At 42.3% G+C, this 23,671-nt stretch overlaps 3 protein-coding genes across 14 annotated transcripts in view; 1 reads left to right on the forward strand and 2 right to left on the reverse strand.

Moving 5' to 3' along the window:
* Positions 1–11,338: 11,338 nt before the first annotated feature.
* Positions 11,339–17,641, reverse strand: sc5d (sterol-C5-desaturase). 2 transcript variants are annotated; one of them, XM_023813627.2, is made up of 6 exons: positions 17,537–17,555; positions 16,313–16,344; positions 15,425–15,642; positions 14,982–15,114; positions 14,772–14,872; positions 11,339–13,383 (listed from the first exon to the last, which is right to left on the reverse strand). In XM_023813627.2, exons 3-6 carry the CDS (start codon positions 15,632–15,634, stop codon positions 12,928–12,930), a joined length of 900 nt encoding a protein of 299 aa, XP_023669395.1. In that variant the 5' UTR covers positions 15,635–15,642; positions 16,313–16,344; positions 17,537–17,555; the 3' UTR covers positions 11,339–12,927. The 2 variants fall into 2 exon arrangements, with proteins under 2 accessions (XP_023669395.1, XP_072558257.1); XM_072702156.1 differs by lacking the exon at positions 16,313–16,344 and having other exon boundaries at positions 17,537–17,641.
* Positions 16,875–18,347, forward strand: anapc13 (anaphase promoting complex subunit 13). Its single transcript, XM_023813629.2, has 2 exons — positions 16,875–17,187; positions 17,935–18,347. Exons 1-2 carry the CDS (start codon positions 17,089–17,091, stop codon positions 18,058–18,060), a joined length of 225 nt encoding a protein of 74 aa, XP_023669397.1. The 5' UTR covers positions 16,875–17,088; the 3' UTR covers positions 18,061–18,347.
* arhgap32b (Rho GTPase activating protein 32b) overlaps positions 18,339–23,671 on the reverse strand; it is a 102,275-nt gene continuing 96,942 nt past the window's right edge. For all 11 annotated transcript variants that reach the window (XM_072702153.1, XM_072702151.1, XM_072702149.1 and 8 more), the window contains one exon: positions 18,339–23,671. In XM_072702153.1, the coding sequence (XP_072558254.1) occupies positions 21,467–23,671 (2,205 nt within the window). In that variant the 3' untranslated portion in view covers positions 18,339–21,466.

Below are 23,671 nucleotides of genomic sequence, written 5' to 3' on the forward strand. Positions count from 1 at the left end.
GGGGGAGAGGAGGAGTGAACAGCACAGGAATACGGCGAGAGATGTTGTGTTTGAGATACTAAGGTCCCTCAGCTCATCAAGCACTTATCTCCTCCGTGCTCACGGGGGCCAGCCCTGTCATCTGACTCCCCTACACAATAAGCCTGGTCCCTCCACCATGACCACATTCCCCAAAGCCCCTCCCTGTTTTTTTTTTCCCAGTGATAACCGCCACAGGCTAGCTAAAGCGCTGCAGCATGTCGGAATTTCTCGGAATGTTTTTATCTCCTTTAAATCCCGCCACCTGCCTGGTACATAGCACAAGGACACACAGCCGGCCCCCTCATTGATGTATACCAGATCATCTGGATTGACCTTGCGCGGCGTGACCCCCCTACTGGTTTGGGGTGTCACGCTAGGACCTCGGGGCGTCTGCAGCCATCTGCTTGTGGCCCTAAACTCCACAGAGCACTACAGACATCGGTGACACATTAATCCGAGGGGGCGAATGGACCCGATGTGGCAAAAATAGGCAGAGTAGCGGGATTAACGACATCAAAAGCATCCATGTTTAAATTGGATGCGATTTGGAAATTAGTGGCAGAGCTGGTATTCACAGACGAGTGTTACAGGCTGGTTTTATTTGAGCGACGTCATTGCCCAGGGGCACTTTCTGCTCGTGAAGGTAAAGTGGGCATGCCATGGCCAAAATGCCGTTGGGGTAAATCCTGCCAACTGCCTTGTACAACTGCACAAATCATACGAAGTTTACATCTCTGGGCTATTTACTTACTGCCTGTTTGCACCTTGCACGGCCTGTTACTGTAACGTTAAGTGTACTACAGGTATATGTTACTATATGTTGCACCGGGGCCATGGAGAAACGTTGTTTCATCACTCCTTGTACATGTATGAAACTGCTGATGACAATAAAGCGGGGGTGGGCAATCTTACCCGCAGAGGGCCGGTGTGTATGCAGGATTTTGGGATAACCTTTAGGTCAGCTGTTCAAACCCAGGTGTGAGGACTCTTCATCCAATCACTCCTCTAATTAATAATCTAATAAGGGAGTTGCAGCGAAAACCCGCATACACACTGGCCCTTTCTGAATAAGATTGCCCACACCTGCAATAACGTAACCTTGAACCTTGAAAACTCCGCCCTCTTACTTTCTGATCCTCCTTTTAAACAACTTGCATATTAAATTCAAGCCACTATTTCCCTTTGGTGAGGAGCACAACATTTCATATTCAGTCCAGGCTGAAATAAGCAACAAACCCTCACCCTGACGAACAATAACAACAACAATTGTAAGCTTTTTAATATACTTTTATGGGAAAGGGCAGGGGCAGACTAACTTCTCGGGGGGCCCTAGGCTGACATGGGTAGGGGGCCCCCTAAGGGGGCCATTGGGGATATTTTTGGAGCTGAAAGAGAAACAAGAGGGAAGTATTAGCAAAGGAACATCAATAATATGCTAATCAGAGTTCAGGATGCCAGCGGTAAAACTTACCAATCAGAGTGGGAGCAGGAATACTGTCTGTAAAATATGCTGATGGGGGGGTGGGGGGGGTATCGCGCCGGAGGATCTATTGGCTAAATGTAAGAAGTGTATCCGTTCCCTCTTTCGCTAAGGTTAGTCTTGAATTTTTGCATACGTTCATTTAATTGCGTTCTCTCCACATCTGTTCACAAGTTGTCTAGCACTCTAGTGAGACAGTATCAGACCAGGGAGATGTGATACGAGACAGTATCAGACCAGGGAGATGTGATGCGAGACAGTATCAGACCAGGGAGATGTGATGCGAGACAGTATCAGACCAGGGAGATGTGATGTTACTCTTGTATCTTTGTGCTGTTTTCTTCTTGTTACTTTGTGCCAGTTCGCTTGGCAGTAAACAACCAGTAAAGAAAGCTGGGTAATGCAAAGTCTCGAAGTAGAATAGTCCATTTGATGGGGTCAAGTTTGTCTATCCTGAGAACTGTAGCTGAAAATGCAAATAACATACATGTTGCTATCATTTAAATGATCATATTATGTTAAATCCTTATATGTAACTTCTGCTATTTCTGTCTATAAGGTGCCCAGATGGCTGCGTAAACTTGCCTTATGGTAAGTCGGCCCCTGAACAAGGGCTGGGCTCAGACCAGTACAGGTTACATATTTTTAAAAATTTTTAGATACGCAAAATGCGCAGCTATTTGAGCAAAAAGACTTGAAGTCACGTTCCGAGAGCGGGGCTCCATCTTTAGCGCAGTATTTCACCCTAATAAGAAACCTCCTGATATATATTCAATGCACACATGATGACTTTAATTGGGGCAGGAAGACACGAGTTTGACAGGAGCGTATGCATGTTTTCCAAACGTTAAGACAAACTTAGTAGTACTCGGTGTTACAATTTGTTGCTGTAAGAAAGGCAAAGACGTTTATGTTCACTGAGATAACTAATTTTTAAAAGACTACTGGAAATATAGGAAAACCAATAGAAGGGTGAAGGTAGCCGTTTGATGCGACACGCATGTCAACATTTTTTTGACAAATATTACTCAGCTGTGTATTTTTTCCATATCTTTATACTCATAAATGAAACAATATACCACAAAAGTCAGCCCACAGGGGCTTCGCTTCATAAATCAATTCCTCCCCAGGCTGCTTTGTGCGTAGGTCATCGCTACTTCTGTCGTCTTCCTTCTGTTTTCTATTCCGTCTGTAAATACCTTGATATTGCGATGTCTGGTAGACCGTGGCATAGCTGCGAGAATGAGAAGGCTTCTTTTAAAGAGGAGAGTAATGCCCGTTTAATAAGTCTGTAGAAGAACTAAAGCAGGTATCAAAAAACCACCAAACAGCACATAGCATGGAAACACAGGGGTGTCGGAGGCTGGACAGTAAGGCACACACGCGGTGGGTGATTTATGCAATGGCCAAAGACACGCGAGGATCGGACAGCATTCACGCATGACACAGGCAAGGGCACACGCGATAACCGGAAACACATCAAGTATTTGCAATTACACAAACAAGGCCCATTTACATTTTCCCAGCATGCTCCGGCGCTACACTATTTCCACTTGAGTGTAAAGAGGGCCGCATATATTAAATTAGTGATCATTGCATATTCGTTCGGGTTGCATATTCTGTAAATATCATGAGCTGCCGTTCGGAACGCGGGAGCGCAGTTTGGATGTTCACCTCACGAATCATCCCGAGTCCACTCAGTGAACGTGTCATGAGATTCTAGCTGTTTTTGATAAGCAAAGCTTAAAATCAGCTCACGTGCTTTTCTATACCCATCTATCTATCTATCTATCTATCTATCTATCTATCTAATTTACACTTACCACACAGTCTGCAATGTACTTCATTTTTAATGAGTAGCTTCATAACAATGCAGCATCAGGGCAGGCAATGGCCTGGGGCCCCGAGCTGATAGGGGGCCCCTGAGGGCCACCGATTACGTAGTACATTGCAATAACAAATCTGCTTTGTTTGTGTATTCTGTTTTTCATAAAAGTGAAAATGAATGTCTTGTGTTTATTAAATTCTCTTTGTTGATTAATTTATGCTTTGCAGTAAAATAAAGGTAATAAATGTTACCATGCCGGGGGAGGGGGAGTCAGAGAGCCTCATGAAGAGTTTTGCCTGGGGCCCCTGGAGTGCTTAGAATCACCTCTGAAAATGCATCCATCCATCCATCCATCTTTAACCACTTTTTCAGTACAGGGTTACAGAGTAATAAAACTTATCCTGCATTTTACAACTTGCAGCTCACAATCCATCTTGTTTGAGCTCTATATTGAATAAACCAGATGTGACAGCTGGGGTCTCAATATAATTTTTCAGTTAAAAGCAGAGGTGGGTGGAAAGTTCAGGTTTAGACCAATCCAGACCAATATTTTGTTTCAACCAGAGCTTTGTGAAAATGACTCTTTATACTTAGCTGGTTGGTTGAAATACAATCCTGGTCTTTCTAGATTTATACCTTCTGAACTTGAACTTCACCTCTGATTAAAAGTAATTTGTGCCATTCAAGGAATTCTTATAATGGTAAAAAGATAAGAAAACAGTGGCAGCTGAATTTGAGCTAACACAATATGTTATTTGATCATTTTTCAAAACCGCAAATTAAGCCTATCAGTGCTGGACTTAATTGGGATCAATAAATCCTTCAGTTGGTTAATTGTTCTAAGGCTAATGATGACTAAGTAATCAATGACTAATTGAACAATTACCTCTGCATTATTTATTAGAACAGACCAGACACTGAAACATCTTGTGTTTTCCCCATTTCAGCAATGCACCTGGTTATTCCATGACAAACACAGTTTTGGTTGAAGCTGGTCCATGTTTCTGGTCCCAGACATATCACATTTTTGCTTCTTCCCAACATCCTATGTGAACTGTCTGGAAGGGAGCAAAAATGTGGACTTTCTGGGGGCACCCTTGGACTGGGTTGAGACTGGTTTAAGATAAAATTCAAGAACTGTAGCAAGGTCTCATTGATCCTATTTATGTAATGTAATTTGAATCATGCAGTCAGTAAGCGACTGTATTCACCAGCACAGGATCCCAGTGAACAGCCCAGTTGTCTCACACTTCCAGGATTTAACATTAATTGTACGAAAATAATTACTCCATTTCTGGATTTAGTGTTCTTCAGTTCTCAGATTAATTTCAGTTATGTGAACGTGTCAGATGACAAAAGATCATAACAAGAAATCTGAATCTATCCAATGTAATCTAGACACATACACTGTGGAGTTCATGTAATGTCACACCACTGGCAGAACTATGGGCAGTGCAGCTCGTGCAGCCATACTGGGGGCCACCGAAACGGGGGGCCCCACGGCGTGTCGATGGGCCCCTTCGCAGGGAGAATCAGATAGCTATTTATCTATTAGTTTAAATTGCCGAAGCTTGTTGCATTGCATTATGAACTGCCGAAAACCAAATTTTATATACATGCATGCATACACACACACACACTTTGCCTGGCAAATCTCTTTCACTTAGAGTGTCCAGTTTTAAATTATTCCTTTTTTTTTGACAAGACTATAAAAGTTTGTATTGTACCTTAATCATATTTCACAAAGATACCTGGCACATCTGTGACATTTAACCCTTAAGGGTCAGAGGCCTGAGGGGGCAACGAGGCAACGAGGCAACGACATCTTACACTGAGGCCCATAATAAGATACTTACGCCATCATCTCACATTATGCAGACGCTTCTCTACTTACGAATGAGATATGTTCTGAACGGCCGTTCGTAATTTGGAATGTTCGTAAATCGTTATTCAACATCATTTTAAGGCTATATGCAACTACAAAACACTAGGAGTACGGACGCTACACTGCTGCGCGGCGGGAGTAGCGGCCAGAAGTCATACTAGGCGGAATTGGCGCACAGAAAAAAAAATTGATGTTGCGGACAGGAAATGGGAGCCCAAGGAGCATAATTTGCAGTTACAGTCCTCATCGTTCATATGTCTGAAAGTTCGTAAGTTGAAAGTTTGTAAGTAGAGGAGCGTCTGTACATCCACCGTTTGGATTGTTTTCCCTAATAATGCATATAAAGATCTGGTCAGGACAGGCTGAGGAACATGCACTGGTACAGCACATTACCGCACCCACCATGAGGAAACACCTCGAGATCCTGGTTGGTGACCCCCCCCAGGCTGACACGCGGTCCAGTACCACCCACCGGACATGGCCGTCTATCTGCCAGAGGCAGGTGTTACGTGGGCGTCCCCTTGGCCTGGTGCAGCTACTCGCGTCCAGCAAGCCGCCCGTAAGTAAAAAATTCGAACGTGTTTCAATGTTTGAAAGTGTCCAGATACAGAAATGCATTCACAAAAAAGCAGGACCATTTTAGCCTGGGATCTACTATGTCAAAATGTGTACTAAAGTTATATATAAATCTGGTGTAGCTTTGCAACTTTACCTTAGTGCATGTCCAAAATACAATGTACCCTATCTACTAAGGCATGCAGATGATCAAGGAAGTGAAATGGAAATGAACAAGGGTTTTATTTTTGAAATCATCAAAGACCGGCGACGCTGGTAGAAATGTTAGCTCAGCCTGATGACAGAAGAAAAAAAAAAACGTTTCATGCAATATACATTTAAATGGCGTTGGAGGCAATGGGTGGTTTTAACACGATTTGCACTTCACAGATCAACGGAACATCTTTGCACCAGCCAGTCGGAACGTCAGTCAACCAGACAAGAAAACTTGGCACCGGAAAATTAGGACATAAACTCTGTTCATCTGGACGTGCGATTCTCAAATCCTGGAGACCTACTGAATGTGATGCTTTCTGTTCCAAGCAACCCCTTAATTATGCGTGACTGAGCTGATGCAAAATGTGTGTCTGTGTATGGCAGGCCGTGGACCGGTACACGTTGCATGTAGTACATGCCAGACAAGTCGCTTTTAAAACGAAATATCACAGGTGTGATATATTAGTTGTATTGCTGAATTAGCTAATGCAAAATTTTTTATTGTTTGCTGTAATTTTACAATAGGCAACAATGATGCTATTAAACAGTTCCAAGGTATCCAAGGTATATTTCTCTGGTTGAAGCTTCAGCACTGTATATATTGATGTGTCAAGTACAGGTCTTGCCTATCCAATCTAGACCCCATCCAAAGCTCAGTCATTAAAAATAAATTAATACTTCATTGAATCCATAGAGATTTCAATTTGTTGGTTGAAATTGGCTGGTTGATCTCATCAGGGGAGATAAGGCCAGTTTCTATGTGATTTTTTTTCCCCCTCACGTCCTTGGAGAACTGAAGCAGTCAACTGACTAAAGGTGGACGCAAAGTCCAGCCTGAAATGTGTAACAATGTCAGCACAGGAGGACTCCACAGAAATGCATACAATGCTAATCCTAACCCTCTGAAGACTTAAGAAGTCTGAAAACAATATCAAATAAGCATCAAATTAAATGTATATATTAAATGTATTATAAGATGGGTGAAATCCTAAATTTGGAATCTGCTAGCTAACAGCAATATCTTTGAGGTCTATACTTTCACAATGTTTGTTTGTTGTTTTGTTACGCAAATAGTCACCCCTTTAAGCAATGATGACAAGTACAAATGACATTGTTATAGGTGAATTTTCAGTGGAAAATTATCAGGGCACGGCCGGGAACGGCTACAGAGCAGGACCATTGTCAGGGAAGTCAAATACATGTGTCAAGAGGAATCTCAGGCATTAATATTTCAAGATTGTGCATGACATCAAAGATTCTCACACATCCTTCCGGTTTTTCAGAGAAAATACATATTCTGCAAAAGCGTATAAGTGGCTTAAATTGGCTTTCATTTGTAGGATGAGATCACTGCGTTTGGGGACATGATAACCCTTGAAGAAAATGTAATCTGTACTTCTAAATCTCTACTTCTTACCAACTTTTATTTTTTTAAATATAATTCAGTCAATTAATCAATTAATTATACTGACCGGTCCAGAAAAATGGACAAATTGTTTGCTGTCAGGACACAGTACCAGCTGTAGCTGTATTGAGCCTAGAACTGATCAAAGACATCATTTGAAAGAAATACAGTCTTAATTAAGACTAGGGTGAATACATGGGAGGGGCCACAATAGCACTGACCTCAGCTGAAAGCTGATTGGCCTCCAGAGTGGCCCCTAGCCTGTCACTCACTGAATCAAAACATATCATTGGCAAATGATAAGGTTGACCCTCCTTCATGAATTACGGCCCCTTTTATGCCGCTCATTTTAAAAATCTTAGAATCATCACTGATTAGAGAAAATGACAACACTCTAGGCAAACGGGTTTCTACACATGAAATAGCATTTTTAAGGTAATATGGAGGCAGAAAGCAAACTGGAAGGTTACGGGAAACCTGAGGTTTATGGCTGAAAGGTGAAAAAGGAGGGCAGAGACTTAGGGATGTGGGCGCACATATATGAGCCGAAGCCCTTAATGTGATGTGCATGGGTACACATTCACATACTGAGAATACTTCGAAGTAACCATATTAATTTTAATGCTTTTATGTAATGTAATATGTAACAGTAATGCTTTTATGTAACACTAATGTTACAAACCCATAGAAAAGGAATCAGTGCAAATTACTTTGGGTTTCTGTTTGACTGCTTTAAAACATATCAAACATATATACTAGTAAAATATTCATTTCTGAATTTCCTTTGGGGAAATATGGACATAAACTTCACATAAAGGGAAACGGCCTTATTCCTTCACCAAAATGACTGGGAGCTTTATAAAACACACAAAATAATACCTAGAAACGGCAATCATAATTACAGATTCCTCTCTAATGGACAGTCGCCTCTATATTTTATATAAAAAGAAGGTTATTGTGTGACCTTAGCTATTAAACTACCTATTATTACAGAAAAATCTGAAAAATAATTGGTCTTGGCGACTTAAAGTCCCAGTAGATCAGACCTCTTTGGCTGCACCGTGGATCTAAAGTGGCCGACGTGCGGTGATCTGGTAATATGGTGACGGCCAAAGATGCACAAATGTAAACAGGTGGTCTGTGCAGATGATTAGCTGCTGCCTTTTAAAGCTTCTCATGGCGATAATTAAGAAGAAGGATGCAGCGTAGCCGTCCACAATGCGCTAGTCCCCCTGGTGTCTCTCCTGAATATTTATTACCCAGTAACTGAACTTTTAAATGATGTGTTCGCTTACTTCGGCAGACTGTCAGGATACAAATGAGTCACACGGCATCCCACGCGGTCATGCACATCCACGGCATAATAAAGCCTTTTGTTTTTTTTTTTCCCTTTTCCTAGCGTGGAATAAAAGACCGTTTTCAGGTTCAGTGTGTGGGTTCATAAAGACACCTACTACCATGCACACAAAACAAATTCCCAATGCACCTGCTAAAAAGGGCTATTTTACATCATTTCATTTCTGTGGGTCTCTAACTGAGCGCCCTAGTAAATCTATGTCTCTTTTCTGCCAGATGGGCTGCTTTGCAGATAAGTTTCTTGGATTGACTGACCTTTATATTGCGCCACTAGACATCACACGAAGGTAGGAAACAACGTCCCCCACAAGACAACCCCAATCACGGGGCTTTTAAGTGGTAATGCACCTTATACTCTAGGAGGATGGCTACTACGTTCTTTTGAAGTTTTGACATTAAGGTTATGGTCACAGATTGGGGTAAACGTGAAGGCAGGCTTTGATGGGGCCTCAGTGAAAACAGTCACATGACAGGGGTATACAGGCTGGCCAAAGCATGCCTGAGTAGAACTCCTTCCTAATTGATTTAGCGCTTCAATAGTAAGTCTTGTGTTTGCCCAAAAACAAGCAAAACAAATAAGAACAAAGGGACAAATACGTGTGCTTTCTTTCACTTGGAAATCAAATCGGACTGATAGGAAATGGACCCCTACTGGTTTGTGTCTGTCAGGAATTTGAAAAGGGCAGCTGGAACGATGAAGACGTCTTGTCACATTCATGTAAAAACACAGAAAACGGCTTAGTTTGAAGCATACGTTATAACATTTAATCAATGCATTAAATGGATTACCGTCCTGAGAATATCAAAGAAAAGCAGAGGGTTTCCATCTCTATCTACTTACATCAGTTACTCAAACTCGGTGACAGTATAATCAAGCATGCATTTAGCAGGGAATCACAGAGGAAACACAGACACACACGCACACACACACAAACACACTGTCCATTCATTCCTATGGAAGAAAAAACCCTAATCCCAACTATGACAACCTTAATCCCTACCCAGGCCTAACCTTGATCATAAGTAACCAAACAAAATACAAGACTTTTGACATTTTAAGCTTTTCTGATTGCAGTCACAGATTTTTATAAAATTGAGTTTCCCGAAAAAATGGTCCCTACAATGTCAAAATAACAGGTTTTTAATCGTAAATGTCCCCACAATATAATACATACATGATCCACTCACTCACTCTCAACAATACCACCCATTATTTTACCATAAAACTGCTAATATACATCCTTGGGTCAGATTTGTTCCTACAGCACCGGATACGTTATATTGTCCACTCACAGGCTCACCCTGTACACGAACTGCAGCCTTCCTGCACCAAAAACAAACATGTTGTGTTTATGCATGGCCTTGTGAATAGTTGCCATAGAAACATTTTGTTTTAGGGGTTAGTCAGTGGGTTGTTACTTCGGCTTTATGCAAATTCACTATTTAAATAGTAAAAACACAGGCTAGCATTTCAGCCGTGCAACATGTCATTTTTCTTTCATTATGATTCAGTTAATGAGAGATTTACACAGCGCGAGATGTGATATACGGTCAATCATACAGACGCTTCTTAAAGCACCTTTCAACCATACAGCTTTAAAAAATCCATTATATAAATCTTTTTCTGCAAAAACATTATCAAAAAAAACAGAGTAAAATTACGTCTCTGATTACTATATCCCACGTTCACTGGCTAATTTATAACTGTATCAAAATTATAAACTTATGCATCAAATAAGCTGCGATCTGCTTTCAGGCAGTGCACGGGAATAATTTAAATATCTGTAACGTGTAAAATTTATATTCAAGTGGTTTAACAGACAGACGTAGAAGCAAATTGTCCTTTTCTGTTAATCAGTGGTTAAAGCGAACCTCGGGCCTTTCCATAATAAGTAAAACGCATGGGTAGGTTGGATGTCTGTAACTGTATTATTATCAAAGGTTTTTTTCGGTATCTGTTTTGATGCAACAGAATCTCCAAACACAAGCGACTCACAAGCATCAATCAAAGGCAAAGCAAATTTTGACAGAGATTACAATACATTTTACAAGTTTAATAGAATATTCCGCTATCTGACCGTTTCTGACGGCGTGTGTGATGAATCATTGAGCCGCATTGTCTGATAAAAGTATGCGCTATTCTCCAGCCTTCAAATGTCACTACACACTGGAAACGCAAGGTCATACCGCTCTTAACAGGTGTTTTTACTTTACTTTTTTGTGTTGCGATCAGTCACTCTGATTGCATGATGCAACAACATGCCATTCCAGTTCAAAAATCAGGATTGATGAAAGTCTGCTGGTCTCTGTACGGGGAGCGAAGCGTTTTTAAATGGTGCTGCAGCGCCCTCTGTCGCACGAAGAGAGAAAGACAGCCGAACTCCTGCTGTGTCACGCTGAGCCAACGGCAAGAGCTTTAAAGACAAGTCATTTTCTTATAAAATATAAATAATGGTTATAATGTATGCTAGCCACCTTCAATTACATAATTATATGAACATTTTCATCTGTCTTGTCGTGGTTTTTCATAAAATTACATTACCACTCTGCTAGAAAAATGGGATTAGTTTGTAAAAAGAAAAAAAAAAAACATTAACATGCTGAACTTTATTTTGTCCACATTGTGGGTGCATATATATAGATGTAGTATGAATATCCCGTGAAAAACTGTAGGAGACATGCTGATAAAATGTATTTAGAAACTTCAGGGGAGTGCGATTTGACTTGTGAAATTTCAAAGCTACACGCGCCTATTTTTACGCAGATAACATGTAAGACTCATTCAGACGGCGAGTTAAGGTCACAGCTCAAGGGTACACGGATTGTCATACTGAAGGGTAAGGTGAAGTAAAATGAACACACTGGCAGTAAGGCGTGTTTTATAGAAGCTTGACTTTTACTGGTCTTTTTTTGCCAGACTGAGGCATCGGTGATCAATGTCATGCGTTGAGAATTCATGGCATTACAGAGGCTGCAATGCAACCAGCTATACAACGTATTATAACCAGACAAAATGCATGTGCATAAGTGCAGCGTTGCGGTTAGGATGTTTGTATTTCATCTTATCTGCCATCTCGCCTCCTAATTTGTCTGTCTAATGCACTTGGAACTAAATGAAAACAATAAACTGCGGCGCTGCTGATTACCACTGATCGTTATTCATCAGATGGAGTTAGCGTGCACCTGTAGTTTAATGCAGCGGTGGTGGGGGGCGGGAGGTAAAACAAAAAAACATTCAAGTTGTTATTGGACATCGCAGACAGAACCTCCTGTCAGTTAGTATCTAATCTCACACGCCACCGCAGGAGGTAATGGGGTAGCCATTCGCGTACTTGCAGGAGCAGGTATTAAATTAGCAAAAATAAGATTATCTAGAACCACCCATGGTACCTGCCGAGATAATTAAAAAAAAAAAAAAAAATACAATCAAATTTCCTATTATACTCATCACTCACCAACACTTCCTCTAAACGTGCCTCACACATCGTATGAGATTCGGTTGCCGTTAAATACAATTCCAAGGCCAACAAACGGGAGGCAAAAACATCACACCGCCTGGCTTTCATCGCCAGAACAGTCCTAATGTACATTCAACTTGATCTGAATCATTTGCCCTAGATTACTAACTTGATCTACAGTAATTCCATTTCAAAATCCAATTTAGTGTTATGGTCAGAATCTTGGCATTATAATAATGTGGGTGGTCTAGATGCCAGGATTAATTCCTGGGCCATTTACCCTCAATATCACTTCAACAGAGCATCCAAAAGGCAACATTAATGGTCCAAACCTTTCAATTGCCAACCATAGGAAGCCGCCATTGTTTCATTTGCTACCCTCGTTATTAAGTGTTAAGGTTCTCTCCGTTGGTCTTCCCAGGGAGCACAAACGGGCAGCAAAGGAGCGCCAATATCCTGGCAAATGTTCCCATTTGGCAAGCAGAAAAAAATCAATAGCAATTCAACACATATATTTCTTTAGAAATCAGAAAATTCTACTATGAATTATTCATATTTCTTAGTGGTCCACGTGGTATCTGTCCTTTTTCAAGGGGAAAAGCAGCAAGTGTATACATTGTTTGATTTCTTGCAGGTGAAGAAAGGAAATGTTCAGAATGTTTACAATTGGGCACTGTCCCTTAGATTGGTTAAGTGAACATCTGGTCACCATGGAGAAGCTATCTAGTCATGCTTGTGCGCTTTGCCTTTGACAGGCTCTCCATTGGCTGGACTGCCCATGCTATTGGGCAGCTTGGCCTGAGCCATCAAGCTTCTGACGGCGTCAAGAGGACCCTTTCCCTCCAAAGCCGAGGGGTGCCTGTATGAGCGACCGATGCGGTCCCACAGGGTGAAGTATTGGCCGTAGTTGAAGTCGAAGAAGAGGTGGTGGTCAGTATGGTGCGCGGAGCCGTTGATGACCTTCTCCAGCAGCTTGGGGACCCGATAGTCGCCGTCGTGGATGGATACGGTCCACATGTTGACAAAGACGTATAGGCCTAGGTACAGCACCTTGTGGAGCGGGAACAGGAAGGGGTAGACGTGGTAGGGGAGACCCTGGAGGAAGCCATCCACGGGGTGGAAGGCGTGGCTGGCAAAGGGCGTGGGGATCTTCCACACGTGATGGGGTTTATGAAAATGCTGCAGATCACACCAGAACATGAGGCTGAAACACCGACATTTTACAGGACTTCGAAAAAAATAAAAATAAATAACAGCTCACAAAAGGGTGATTATATATTTGGCAAGTGGATGTACTTCCACTCATAAGATTCTTATCCTGAAACAGTGGGTAGAAACTCTGACCCAGGAACACCACACTGGCTCATGGGTTGTTCCATCTGAAGATCTGTATGCATGTTTGGGTTGTCTAGTACTCTGACTGTAATTTTGATACATCCTGACATTCCTGAAGTGTTTTAGATACACATTTTCAGGGCTGCGCAGTGTCACATCAATATTATATCGCGCACAGGCAATAATCACCAGGGCTTCAGATGACAGGCGGCACATTTGGCCGGATGTCAGTTTTTTGGTACTATATGGACGTTTATTTACACCCACAATTTGTTAAGCAGATTAGTGTTGCACATAAAATATTAATGAGATGCATTTTGAGACACCCAAAAAGTTAGTAATCTGTAGAAACTTGGAGTATCTTTATGCTTATTAAATTCGGTTAGCGGAGCACACCACATAATACTGATGTGGTATACTTCAGTGTGATATGCACTGTAGCAGAGCACACCGCATAAAACTGTTTTGGTATACTATGGTTTGGTATACTTCAGTGTGATATGCACTGTAGCAGAGCACACTGCATAAAACTGTTTTGGTATACTATGGTTTGGTATACTTCAGTGTGATATGCACTGAACTGGCAGTGAAGAAAGGAACAGCTCAGCAGCAACGACATCTTTTAAAAAGAGGAGATCTTGTACATAAACAAGGTAAAACCATGTAGGCGGTGTGGTGGTATTTTTTGCAGTTCAAAGTTTTATTTATTAAACGTAAGGATATGCTAAATTTACACTAATTACTAACTTTTGGGCATCATAAAATGCCTCGATATTTTAGACATATTTATACTAACCAAAATGGTGAAATGAAAGATTTAAATTTAAAGTACTACTTGTGATAAACTACTTGCATGACTTAAGATTTATTGATTCTGAAACTTTAGAAATGAATGTTGGATGAATTCTAATTAAAATGAATGTTACTGTTTTGAGTACGAAAATGTTTTTTCAACCAAACCATATTTAGGCAACATATTTAACTTTGCCTACTTCAAAACCAAGAATTTAAGAATTACTAATAAAATCACAAAGGTAAGCAATTTAATCCAATTTATGTGAGAGTAAATTTAACTTTAACGAGGAGTTTCAAATATTGTTCATAAATCTGATTTCATGCAGTAATATTGCAGCATGCCAGGTACCTGCCACAAACTCCGTTAAAGCAAACATTACGGACATTACACAATATTCAAATACCACACTAGCCTAATGTTTAACTTCCATATTTACCTTGTAAATAAGTTTGTGGTGAAGAATCCGGTGGATCCAGTAGATGCACATATCAGTAAAAAACAAGAAAGAAAACATGCTGAAAATTACCCCCGGCCAACCTAAAAAAAAAAAAAGGAACAGTAACTTTGATATACAACATAAAGTATACAGAGGTAGAAAGGGAACTCCTAAGTTCACAGCACTGTTAGTGAGACTCACAGAACTTACCAAACGGAGACTCATTGACATTGTCGTAAAGTTTGCTGTATCCTCTGACTTCAGCCAAGAACAAGGCCACTGTAGGAATACTGATCCATGGTAGAGAGCTCATGGCATACTTAATCTCTCTACGCACCTGGTTCTGCAGGGGAACCAAAGAGATCACAATACTGCTGGTATACATAATTGTTTGTGAAGTTAAAAAAAAAAAACTGATTTATGGAGTCTGTATAAAGTGGAGCAGAGGTGGGCCACAAGGGCACTGGGTGACTGGCCCCCACTGGGAGCTGACTGGCCACCCCCCTCCCTTGCCACTCACTGCTTCAAAACACATCATTGGCTCTGTATGATTTATGGCCCCTCTTATGTTCCCCACCTTAATAAATAAATAAATAAATAAATACACCATAGAATCGCCCCTGAAATGGAGAAAAAAAATACATATTACAAACCTCTAGAAACTGCGGGTGTTTCATTAAGTCGTGGTCAAAGATAAAATAGTAGCTGAGGTAACCCATGACCAGGTACAAGATGGCTGCCCCCAGGTTTGTCACAACCAGCAGCCCGATGATCTGGCGCACAGGTTCGTCCTCGGGCCATGATTCGGGGTACACATAGGGGGAGAAAAAGTAACGGTCTGCGAAGCTGAGCACGAGATCCATCCTCCCAACTGGAAAACAAGCACGAAGTCTACACATTATATCTATACATTCAAGTGTCCTATATAGTCACTGACTTACTTATATATAAAAAGTTTACACTAGTTGGCAGAACATTTGAAATGTCACACCTTATGGCTATCGTTTGCTGACTAAATTAGAAATTCTATGCCGAAATGTGGACGCTACATGCATGGTTACATTTCATAGATTAGATGTTATAAGTTCACATACGCTATAACACCATTTATTAAAAAATAATTACAGCATGTTGGGTGCACTGTATATTCACACACACGGATACTTGCGCACATGTACATATGCATTGTAACATTTCACTGATCATAATATAACAGTATGACAGACAGCATAGAGTGCAACAGAAAACAAATTAACTAATCCTGAAACTAAACTGAGGTGACACTGACATCGACACGTTTTCATCTTATATTGAGATTTAACCAGTAACCAGATTAGTTCAAAATAAGCAAACTGCGCAGAACAACTTCCAGTTTACTGGCTAATGATGCCTCTGGCTTTACTAGCGACAGCAGACAGATTAAAATAAAACAAAGTTTTTAACTTTTTTAATTAACTTTCTCTATTCCGATCCACATTTAACCATCACATAAAGGGAAAAGTCTATATACACGCACTGACAACGCATTACGACGCACCTACCTGTTCAGATTTAACCAGGAAAACTAGCAATTCTGCAAGAAACACAGGTGATGTATTTCAGTAACCAATAAACGTTCAGCCGAGATCATGAGGTAATGAAAATCTAACCAATAGAAATGCGACTGAGCGTCAGCTCGCGATAGCTTTCTTCGTGTGATTGGACCATCAGCTGATCAGATCATGGCGCTAGCACCTAGTTTGGTCTGAAGTTTTAAAGATACAGAGTCAATGTACAGAGGAAATCTGGCAAAATTATTACGAGCGTCAGAACAAAGGGCAAAGCACTGTCACAATGCGTTATCGACGTCGTAATTCTACGTTGATCTTGGCATTTTCTATAGAAACTTGAAACATATAGGGGTTACAAAAGTCACCTAAAACAAGATTAACACAGCTAAAGCACAAAGGAAATGGAAATCAGCTCGATTTTATAATGCATAAATTTAATTGAAATCCTTTGCACACGAAACGGTTGTTCAAATTTCATAAACTGGGAACTAATATTTCGTGCTATTGCTTTCCACGGTCTTGTTTTGAAAGGCACAGAGCCCGACCCCGGAAGAGGATGACGTTTAATTAGAGCGACTTCTTAAATCTTCTTCGTTTCCCCAGCGCAGGATTGCGTTAACATAAGCACGCTTATTTTAACTGCATATATAATTTTTTTTGTTAATTTCGTTAACTTGCGCGTACGTTTTCGCTAGATCACAGCACATTTTTATAACGTTTCGCATCGTTTGCCCTGACGCAGATCGTATCGATCTGGTTATTCAGAGATGGACAGCGAAGTACAGAGAGATGGAAGAGTGTTGGATCTCACCGATGATGCCTGGAGGGAGGACCGTCTGCCCTATGAGGATGTCACCATACCGCTGGTAAGCCCCCCTGTCATACGGCTAGAAATGGCTGCTCATTCGCGCAATATATGCCGCACGACAACAAATTTACAATATATATTTTCCCGTCCTCGGGACTTTGAGATATCGGCTTCGCCTTTTCTTCGTTTCATCACAGAAATTAACACGGTAATTTAACCAATTAGAACGATTGTCACTTGATTTCAAATGAAGTTAGCAAACGTCACAACCTTTTATATGGATGCACACGTCACTTAAAGCGGAGTAGACATTTGTTGGGGCGGTGATCTAATCGCCGCTAAATATTCTGTCAAACGCATTTAACTACGCTTAAAAACAGAAAAAAAATAATTTACATGTACGTTACCAGCTGTGAATCTCCAGACCCAGCACGCCCCGTTTGAGGGACAAAAATATCTGGAACAAATAACACTCTCTGGTTATGTTAAGACTGAAATGAAATGTGGAATTTAATTGCAGCTTATTCTAAACTATTTTAAACTCTTGAGAACTTCTTAGGAAACGTAGTGTAAATTGAAACCACGTTCTATAGCTGAGAAGAATTGCTGCAGGAGTGTACCTCTAATAGTTATATTGGGTAATTTGTTTCTGCTGTGAAGTTGAATTAGATCCGGGAGTTTGGAGCCAAAGGATGCATATTTGCAGTCCTGTTAGATGACCTTGATATTGTTCAATCAAAGTTGCAGACACTCGGACAGGATCTCATGCGGCACCTAAAAATTAATATGATCCCCTCTTCTCTAGAGTGAACTCCCTGAGGCAGAGCAAGACAATGGAGGATCTACAGAGTCCGTGAAAGAACAAGAGATGAAGTGGTCCGATTTGGCCCTGCAAAGTCTCCATGAAAACACTCCCAGTACTGGGAACTAGCGGGCCAGACGCAAGGGCAAGACGAATGGTCATACTGGATTGAGAATATACTGGCTTTTCACTACAAAGATGAAAAATATTGTAAATAAATATACATGCACATGAGAAAATTAAGTTTTGCTTTGAGAGATTTGCACCCCAAAAACACCAGCTAATTTATTAAAATAGCTATGGTGCAAATTTTGGAGGAATGGTACCTCATTCAAATTGTGCAAACAGCGTGTCAAACTAAATGTTAACTGGGAAAGATTCAATCTTAAAAAAATACACAAAACTGGTTAATTTCATTTTTTAATTTTGTTCCAACTTTTGTATGGATTTGTTTACGTACATATATACCTCTGTATCTCACAATAACCATGTAGAGTTGAGATGTTTTTATTGCTGCCTAAAACAGATTTCATTGTCTGATTTAAATATGCAGTGTTCATTTTCAAATAATGACCATACAAAAATAATGGAACAGTCTAAACGGTGTCACGTATTTGAGAAATTAATTTGAAAACAATGACTGGGAAGTGATTGCCCAAGTCATTTGTGAACCACCCACTGTAAGTTATGCAACATCGGATACTACAACCATTCTCAGAATCCACAATGGTCTTCAATTAGGTCTCCTTGCCAGCATCATTCTTCACACCTAAAAGTAAAGTCTGTGGCCATTAATAGGCTGTTTAATAATTAAGTGTAAGACGTATTCTCTGCCAAGACAACAATCTATTTGTACTGCAGTTTCCTAGTTGAATTCAGAAGACAAACAGTACAGGAAAAAACCCACAGGGACTCCTATGATTACTGTCTCTGCATCTCAGATTTAGGTTCCAGAGGCAAAGAGTTGTGCCCACAGGTCCTCTCATCATCACGTAACTGGGTCAGTCATATTGGTCTAATATTTTAGAATAGCGTACATTCAGAAATAAGTTTGTGTTCAGGATCTACATAATTTAAATGCTGTACGGATTAGTTCCATCAGTAGCAGTTATGAGAGAGAATGTTTGGAATGACAAGCATTTTTGAATGCGACTGGTTAAAAATAGCATTTTAATATAAAATAATGCAGTATTTATTAGTAATCCTCATCCAAAATAGTGACAGAAAATGAAATTGTTATATAAAAAACCTTAAGTGTCTGTCTTCATGAAGGACACTGCTTGAACCAAACCTTCAGGCTCAAGCATATCCCTTGTCCTGTTTATTAGCATACGGTCATTTCTATTTGAAAATGTCACACTGCATTAGTTAAGGAAATGTCAGACCAATACGTATAAACAGCATAAATAAGACTTAATTCACTGCTATTTCAGAACAGTTTTGTTGTAATATTCCACAATAACATTTTATAGTCCAGTTATTGATACAAAAGATGTTCACATTTAGCACAGCGCTAGGCGGCTCGTCCAGCTACCTTTCAGTGTCTTGGGTTGGGGGACACCACATTATTTTACAATGGGGGAATGGTTTTGGAGTCTGTGACACAAAAATTTTATAAGTAACAATGGACCAAACCCAATATGAATACCAACAAAAACTGCTTCCGCCAAAAACTCAACACTACAATCTGACATCAGTTCACATTTTGGTATTTACATCCTTATAAATAAAATACTCAGTCTTTTTCAACCCAGTTCTCAGGGACCCCCAGTGGTCCATGTTTTTGCTCACTCCCAGCCCTGGGACTGGGTTGAGTAACACTGGTTTCACTGTAGTAATTATGAGTGGATCAAATTTAACCTTTATTATGGTGGTGGGATCATTGGGGTTTTTCCTCTCTTTCATACCTTGTTCTACCAAAATTGAGATAATTTATTAATCATTTACCAGAACATTACTTTTTTTTGGTTAACAGAGGATGTGTCTTCTACATAGGCAGCTGTGTTGGAACCTTCCATCTATTTTCTGTACATGCTTGTGCTACGCAGAGTAGTGGGGGTCTACAGCCTATCAGCACAAAGCAGGGAATAACCCATGAAGGGGCACCAACCCAACACAGGGCGGGCGGGCGGATGCACGCGCACACACACACACAATTTGGTAACTCCAGTTCACTTTTCACTTTTGCATGTTTTTGGACTGTGGGGACTAAACTGGAGGATGCCCCAGAACGACATGGGGAGAACAGGCTGGAGAAATAAACTGGACATGGTCCCAGAGGTTTGAGGTGACACTAGCCACTGCACAACCATTGTTGCCCTCTGTTCTGGAATCTTCTATCTTTAATAGTGAAGAATCAAACACTGTGAAAGCAAAGACACCCCCCAGACAGCCTATGATATGCTGGAAGCCGTGTAAAATTGCAGACATACTTACATACACATTCCCATGGGTTAGTGACGAGGCCGTAATTGTGTGTTTGATGCTTCCAAGACTTACTTTTGTAACTAGAAACCTTTTGAAGCATGCAAAATCTCCATTTTGAAATAGAAAAGGTTTTTTTTCTTTTTTGCATTCAGATGTTTTTTTTAAATCAGCAATTAAATATTCTAAATGTTGCAAATCCTTTTAATGTCCTTTGAGACAAAAAATTACACTGCCATAATACATAGAATTATTCTTAAGACAGTTTATATTACTATTCTGACATTCAGAAACGTATTTTGACACTTTCAGGAATGAATGCTGTGGTCAAAACAGGTTCGCTTTGATATTTGGTCCGGTTTGTGAGAGAAAATGTGAAGTGGTAAATTCCTAAGGCGTCCTGTTTCTACACCCCCCACCCCCAAACATTAGACTGGATTATAGTGAAAACAGAGGAGATTTTAAAATGTCATGCTGTCACGCAGTAAACAGTGGGTGCAGTCACGGCACAGCGGTGGAGAACCACTTGTTTTCAGAAGTGACGTCGGCCTCTCTGTAACTCATGGTTGTGGGCCCCCAACCCAATGCACAGACATCGAGACCACCGAATGCACCGGCCAAGCATGTACTCAGAGGATTGGAAGGGCGTGATCACATATACATTCCATCCTCTGCAACATCTAGAAAGTACACAATGTAGGCTGATGTACACAGAACTGTACTGTGAGAAATAGTGTACATGCATTTCTGAAATGCAAACCTTAAATCCCATTACCTGCCCCCACCCACCCAAAAAATCCCTTATAAGCAATAGTTCCCCCCATTTCTATATTTTTGATTTTATGTACCATTTGTTAAACACATATATACATATATGATAAGTAACCGCTGTGTGGCATTCTAGATAATGGAAGAAATTATGGTACATTCAGGTCAGTAAAAAGTCTTTGTAATTTTCTTTACATTTCTTTAAAAATACAAAGAAAGAAACGCAAACGCAGACAGTCCACTGTCCTGCAGAGGCTGCTGAATTTACTGAATCACTTTTTTTTCCTTTTTTTTATTTTTTTTTATTAATTTGTCTTAACTAGTCAGTTTATTTGTAAGTCTGTCACTCAGCATGTATTTCTGTCTCAGGCCTCTGGAGGGACAGCTCAGCTGGGAGGAAGGCCCCCTGCCCCAGGGCAGTGGAATATGCCCGAGCGCTTTGTGGGGTTGTGAATCCTGGGGTTGCGTAAGGAGCGGTGCCTCCTCGGCTGGAGACCGGAGTCTGTGACTGTGTCTGAGGGACAGGGTGATAGTCATCCAGGTTGTCGTAGTGCGACAGCATGGTCATGGTGCTGTGTCTCTGCCCGTGAGACTGGTAGGAATAAGACCCGCAGTGCTCCCTCTCTGGGTTCTCCTGTAGGTGAATGGTGGAGGGACTGGGCTGGTGGTAGTGGTGCCGCTCTCGCATGCTGTGGGACCTCTCAGGCTTGGGAGGGGGGACGGGTTTCACGGGGGCTACCTGTGGCTCTTCTTCGGGGTAGCTGCCGGTGGATACGGGTGCGATCCTAATTGCGTGCCTGTCTTGGTCAGAGCGCTCGTAACGAGATGGGTGCCCCCGGGGTTCGGGGCATTCTGGCCAATGCCTGCCGCCGGCGCCTCCTTGCTTGCTGTCTCCTGGATCGCCTTTGGAATCTGGACGGCTTGGCTCCTGATGCGCAGGGAGGTTCCGCGGAGCCGGCTGGGGCGGAGGCTGGTGCGGGTGTTGTGGATGATGATATCCGGTTTGGTTGCTATGGGAGCCGCTTGGCTTGAGCGGTACAGCTGGCTTGTCGGCCATTCCATTGCCCTGGTAGTGCTTTTCGGTTTCCATGTACATGAAGACGTCGGGGTCGGACAGCAGGTGCCTGGGAGGATGCTGAGAGGCCGGCATGACGCCGTACCGCCCATCTTTACCCTCGGCAGTCATCAGGACCGTTTTTCCAGGATCAGATTTGCTGCGGAGGTGCAGGACTTCCATTCCTCCTGGATCTCCAGGAATGAAGGGACTCACGTTATCGTACTGAGACATAACCGGGCCTTTCGCTTTTTGCCTTGCCCTGTTTTCCCGTCGGACAGAGTGCATGCGGAGTCTCTCAGACTCCTCGGGATCCATAGCCAGGTAAACTGAAGCCCCTTTCGAGCTGTGGGAGGGGGGCATGTCCCTGCTCACAAAACTGTGCTCCTTACCACTGGGCAGGACGTGACGCGATAAGTAGTGGTAGTTCCCAGCTTTGGCACCCGCTCTGTTATGGGGCGGGGCCAGGTCTCGGCTGCTGAAGGAGTGAAAGTGTCGCAGCCGGATGGTCCCGTATGGGTCCACATCATAGTAGGGCGCATCCAGGGGGCTGGTGCTAGAGTAGGGGCTGTAACGGTACTGCACTCGGCCATTCTCGAAGTAGGGCTGCAGCTGGGTTACGTGGTAGTCTGATTGCACAGGCTGCTGGTACGACTTACACTGGTAGATCGGCCGCTGGTAGTAATACAGCTCATCGTCTGGCGGCACCTCGGTTCGTGTGATTGGCACGGAGCGGATGGCAGTAGGTGGCACATGCAGAGAGTGGACCCGGCGGATTGTGGGGTACACCATGGCACTGTCCATGGGCCCATAACCCTGACTCCGGTGCCCGGACGACCCCCCCGGAATGTACTCTCCTCTGTGAGGGCCACGAGATTTGATGGATTGATGGAAAGATCTGGGTCCAATGGTATTGTAACGGCCGTCAGAACGAGCGCTATAGATAATCTGAGGCTCTGATTTAGAAGCGTAGGACAAATGCGGTGGCACGCTGTCAGGCCGATAGTGATATGCCATTGAAGGCTGGCCCACCGGCATCACCCTCTGGTGGTAATATGCCTCAGCCGCAGCCTCCAACGCGCTTTCTGCCTTTGGGTGGTACATGTAGGTGGGCTGGAGGACCGAAGGTTTCCGTGGCGGCCGGGGCGGTTGTGGAAGGGCCTCCTCCACCGAGGATGGTATGGCAGCTTCCGCCAGGATCGTGTGGAAGTTGGAAGCATTGGCTGCCTCCGTATTGGAGAGAGCCGCAGTCGCCAGCTTGCTCTCCATGGAGCGCACAGGCGGAGTTGGAGGCGTGGGCCCATAGCCTTGATACACCGGTACCGGATCTGTCCGAGGGTGGGCCGCCTTCGGAGCTTCCCAGGGCTTATCCGCTTGTTCAGTGGGCGTAGTCGGAACGGCAGAGGTCCAGGTGTTGGCTGGCGGCTGCACGGTCGTGGTAGACTGCTCTGCAGGTTTTGGAATACTCGGTGTGATGTCGACGCCTACCCGTGT

The sequence above is a fragment of the Paramormyrops kingsleyae genome, chromosome 18, assembly GCF_048594095.1.
Source record: "Paramormyrops kingsleyae isolate MSU_618 chromosome 18, PKINGS_0.4, whole genome shotgun sequence".
NCBI classification, from domain to species: Eukaryota; Metazoa; Chordata; class Actinopteri; order Osteoglossiformes; family Mormyridae; genus Paramormyrops; species Paramormyrops kingsleyae.

Coding starts and splice junctions, on each gene's coding strand:
- sc5d (XM_072702156.1), bottom strand. CDS start 15,634: ATGGATCTCGTGCTCAGCTTCGCAGACCGTTACTTTTTCTCCCCCTAT. Junction 15,115..15,424: donor AACACCCGCAGTTTCTAGAG/GTTTGTAATATG, acceptor GTTCCCCTGCAG/AACCAGGTGCGTAGAGAGAT. Junction 14,873..14,981: donor TGTCAATGAGTCTCCGTTTG/GTAAGTTCTGTG, acceptor TTTTTTTTTTAG/GTTGGCCGGGGGTAATTTTC.
- anapc13 (XM_023813629.2), top strand. CDS start 17,089: ATGGACAGCGAAGTACAGAGAGATGGAAGAGTGTTGGATCTCACCGAT. Junction 17,188..17,934: donor AGGATGTCACCATACCGCTG/GTAAGCCCCCCT, acceptor CCTCTTCTCTAG/AGTGAACTCCCTGAGGCAGA.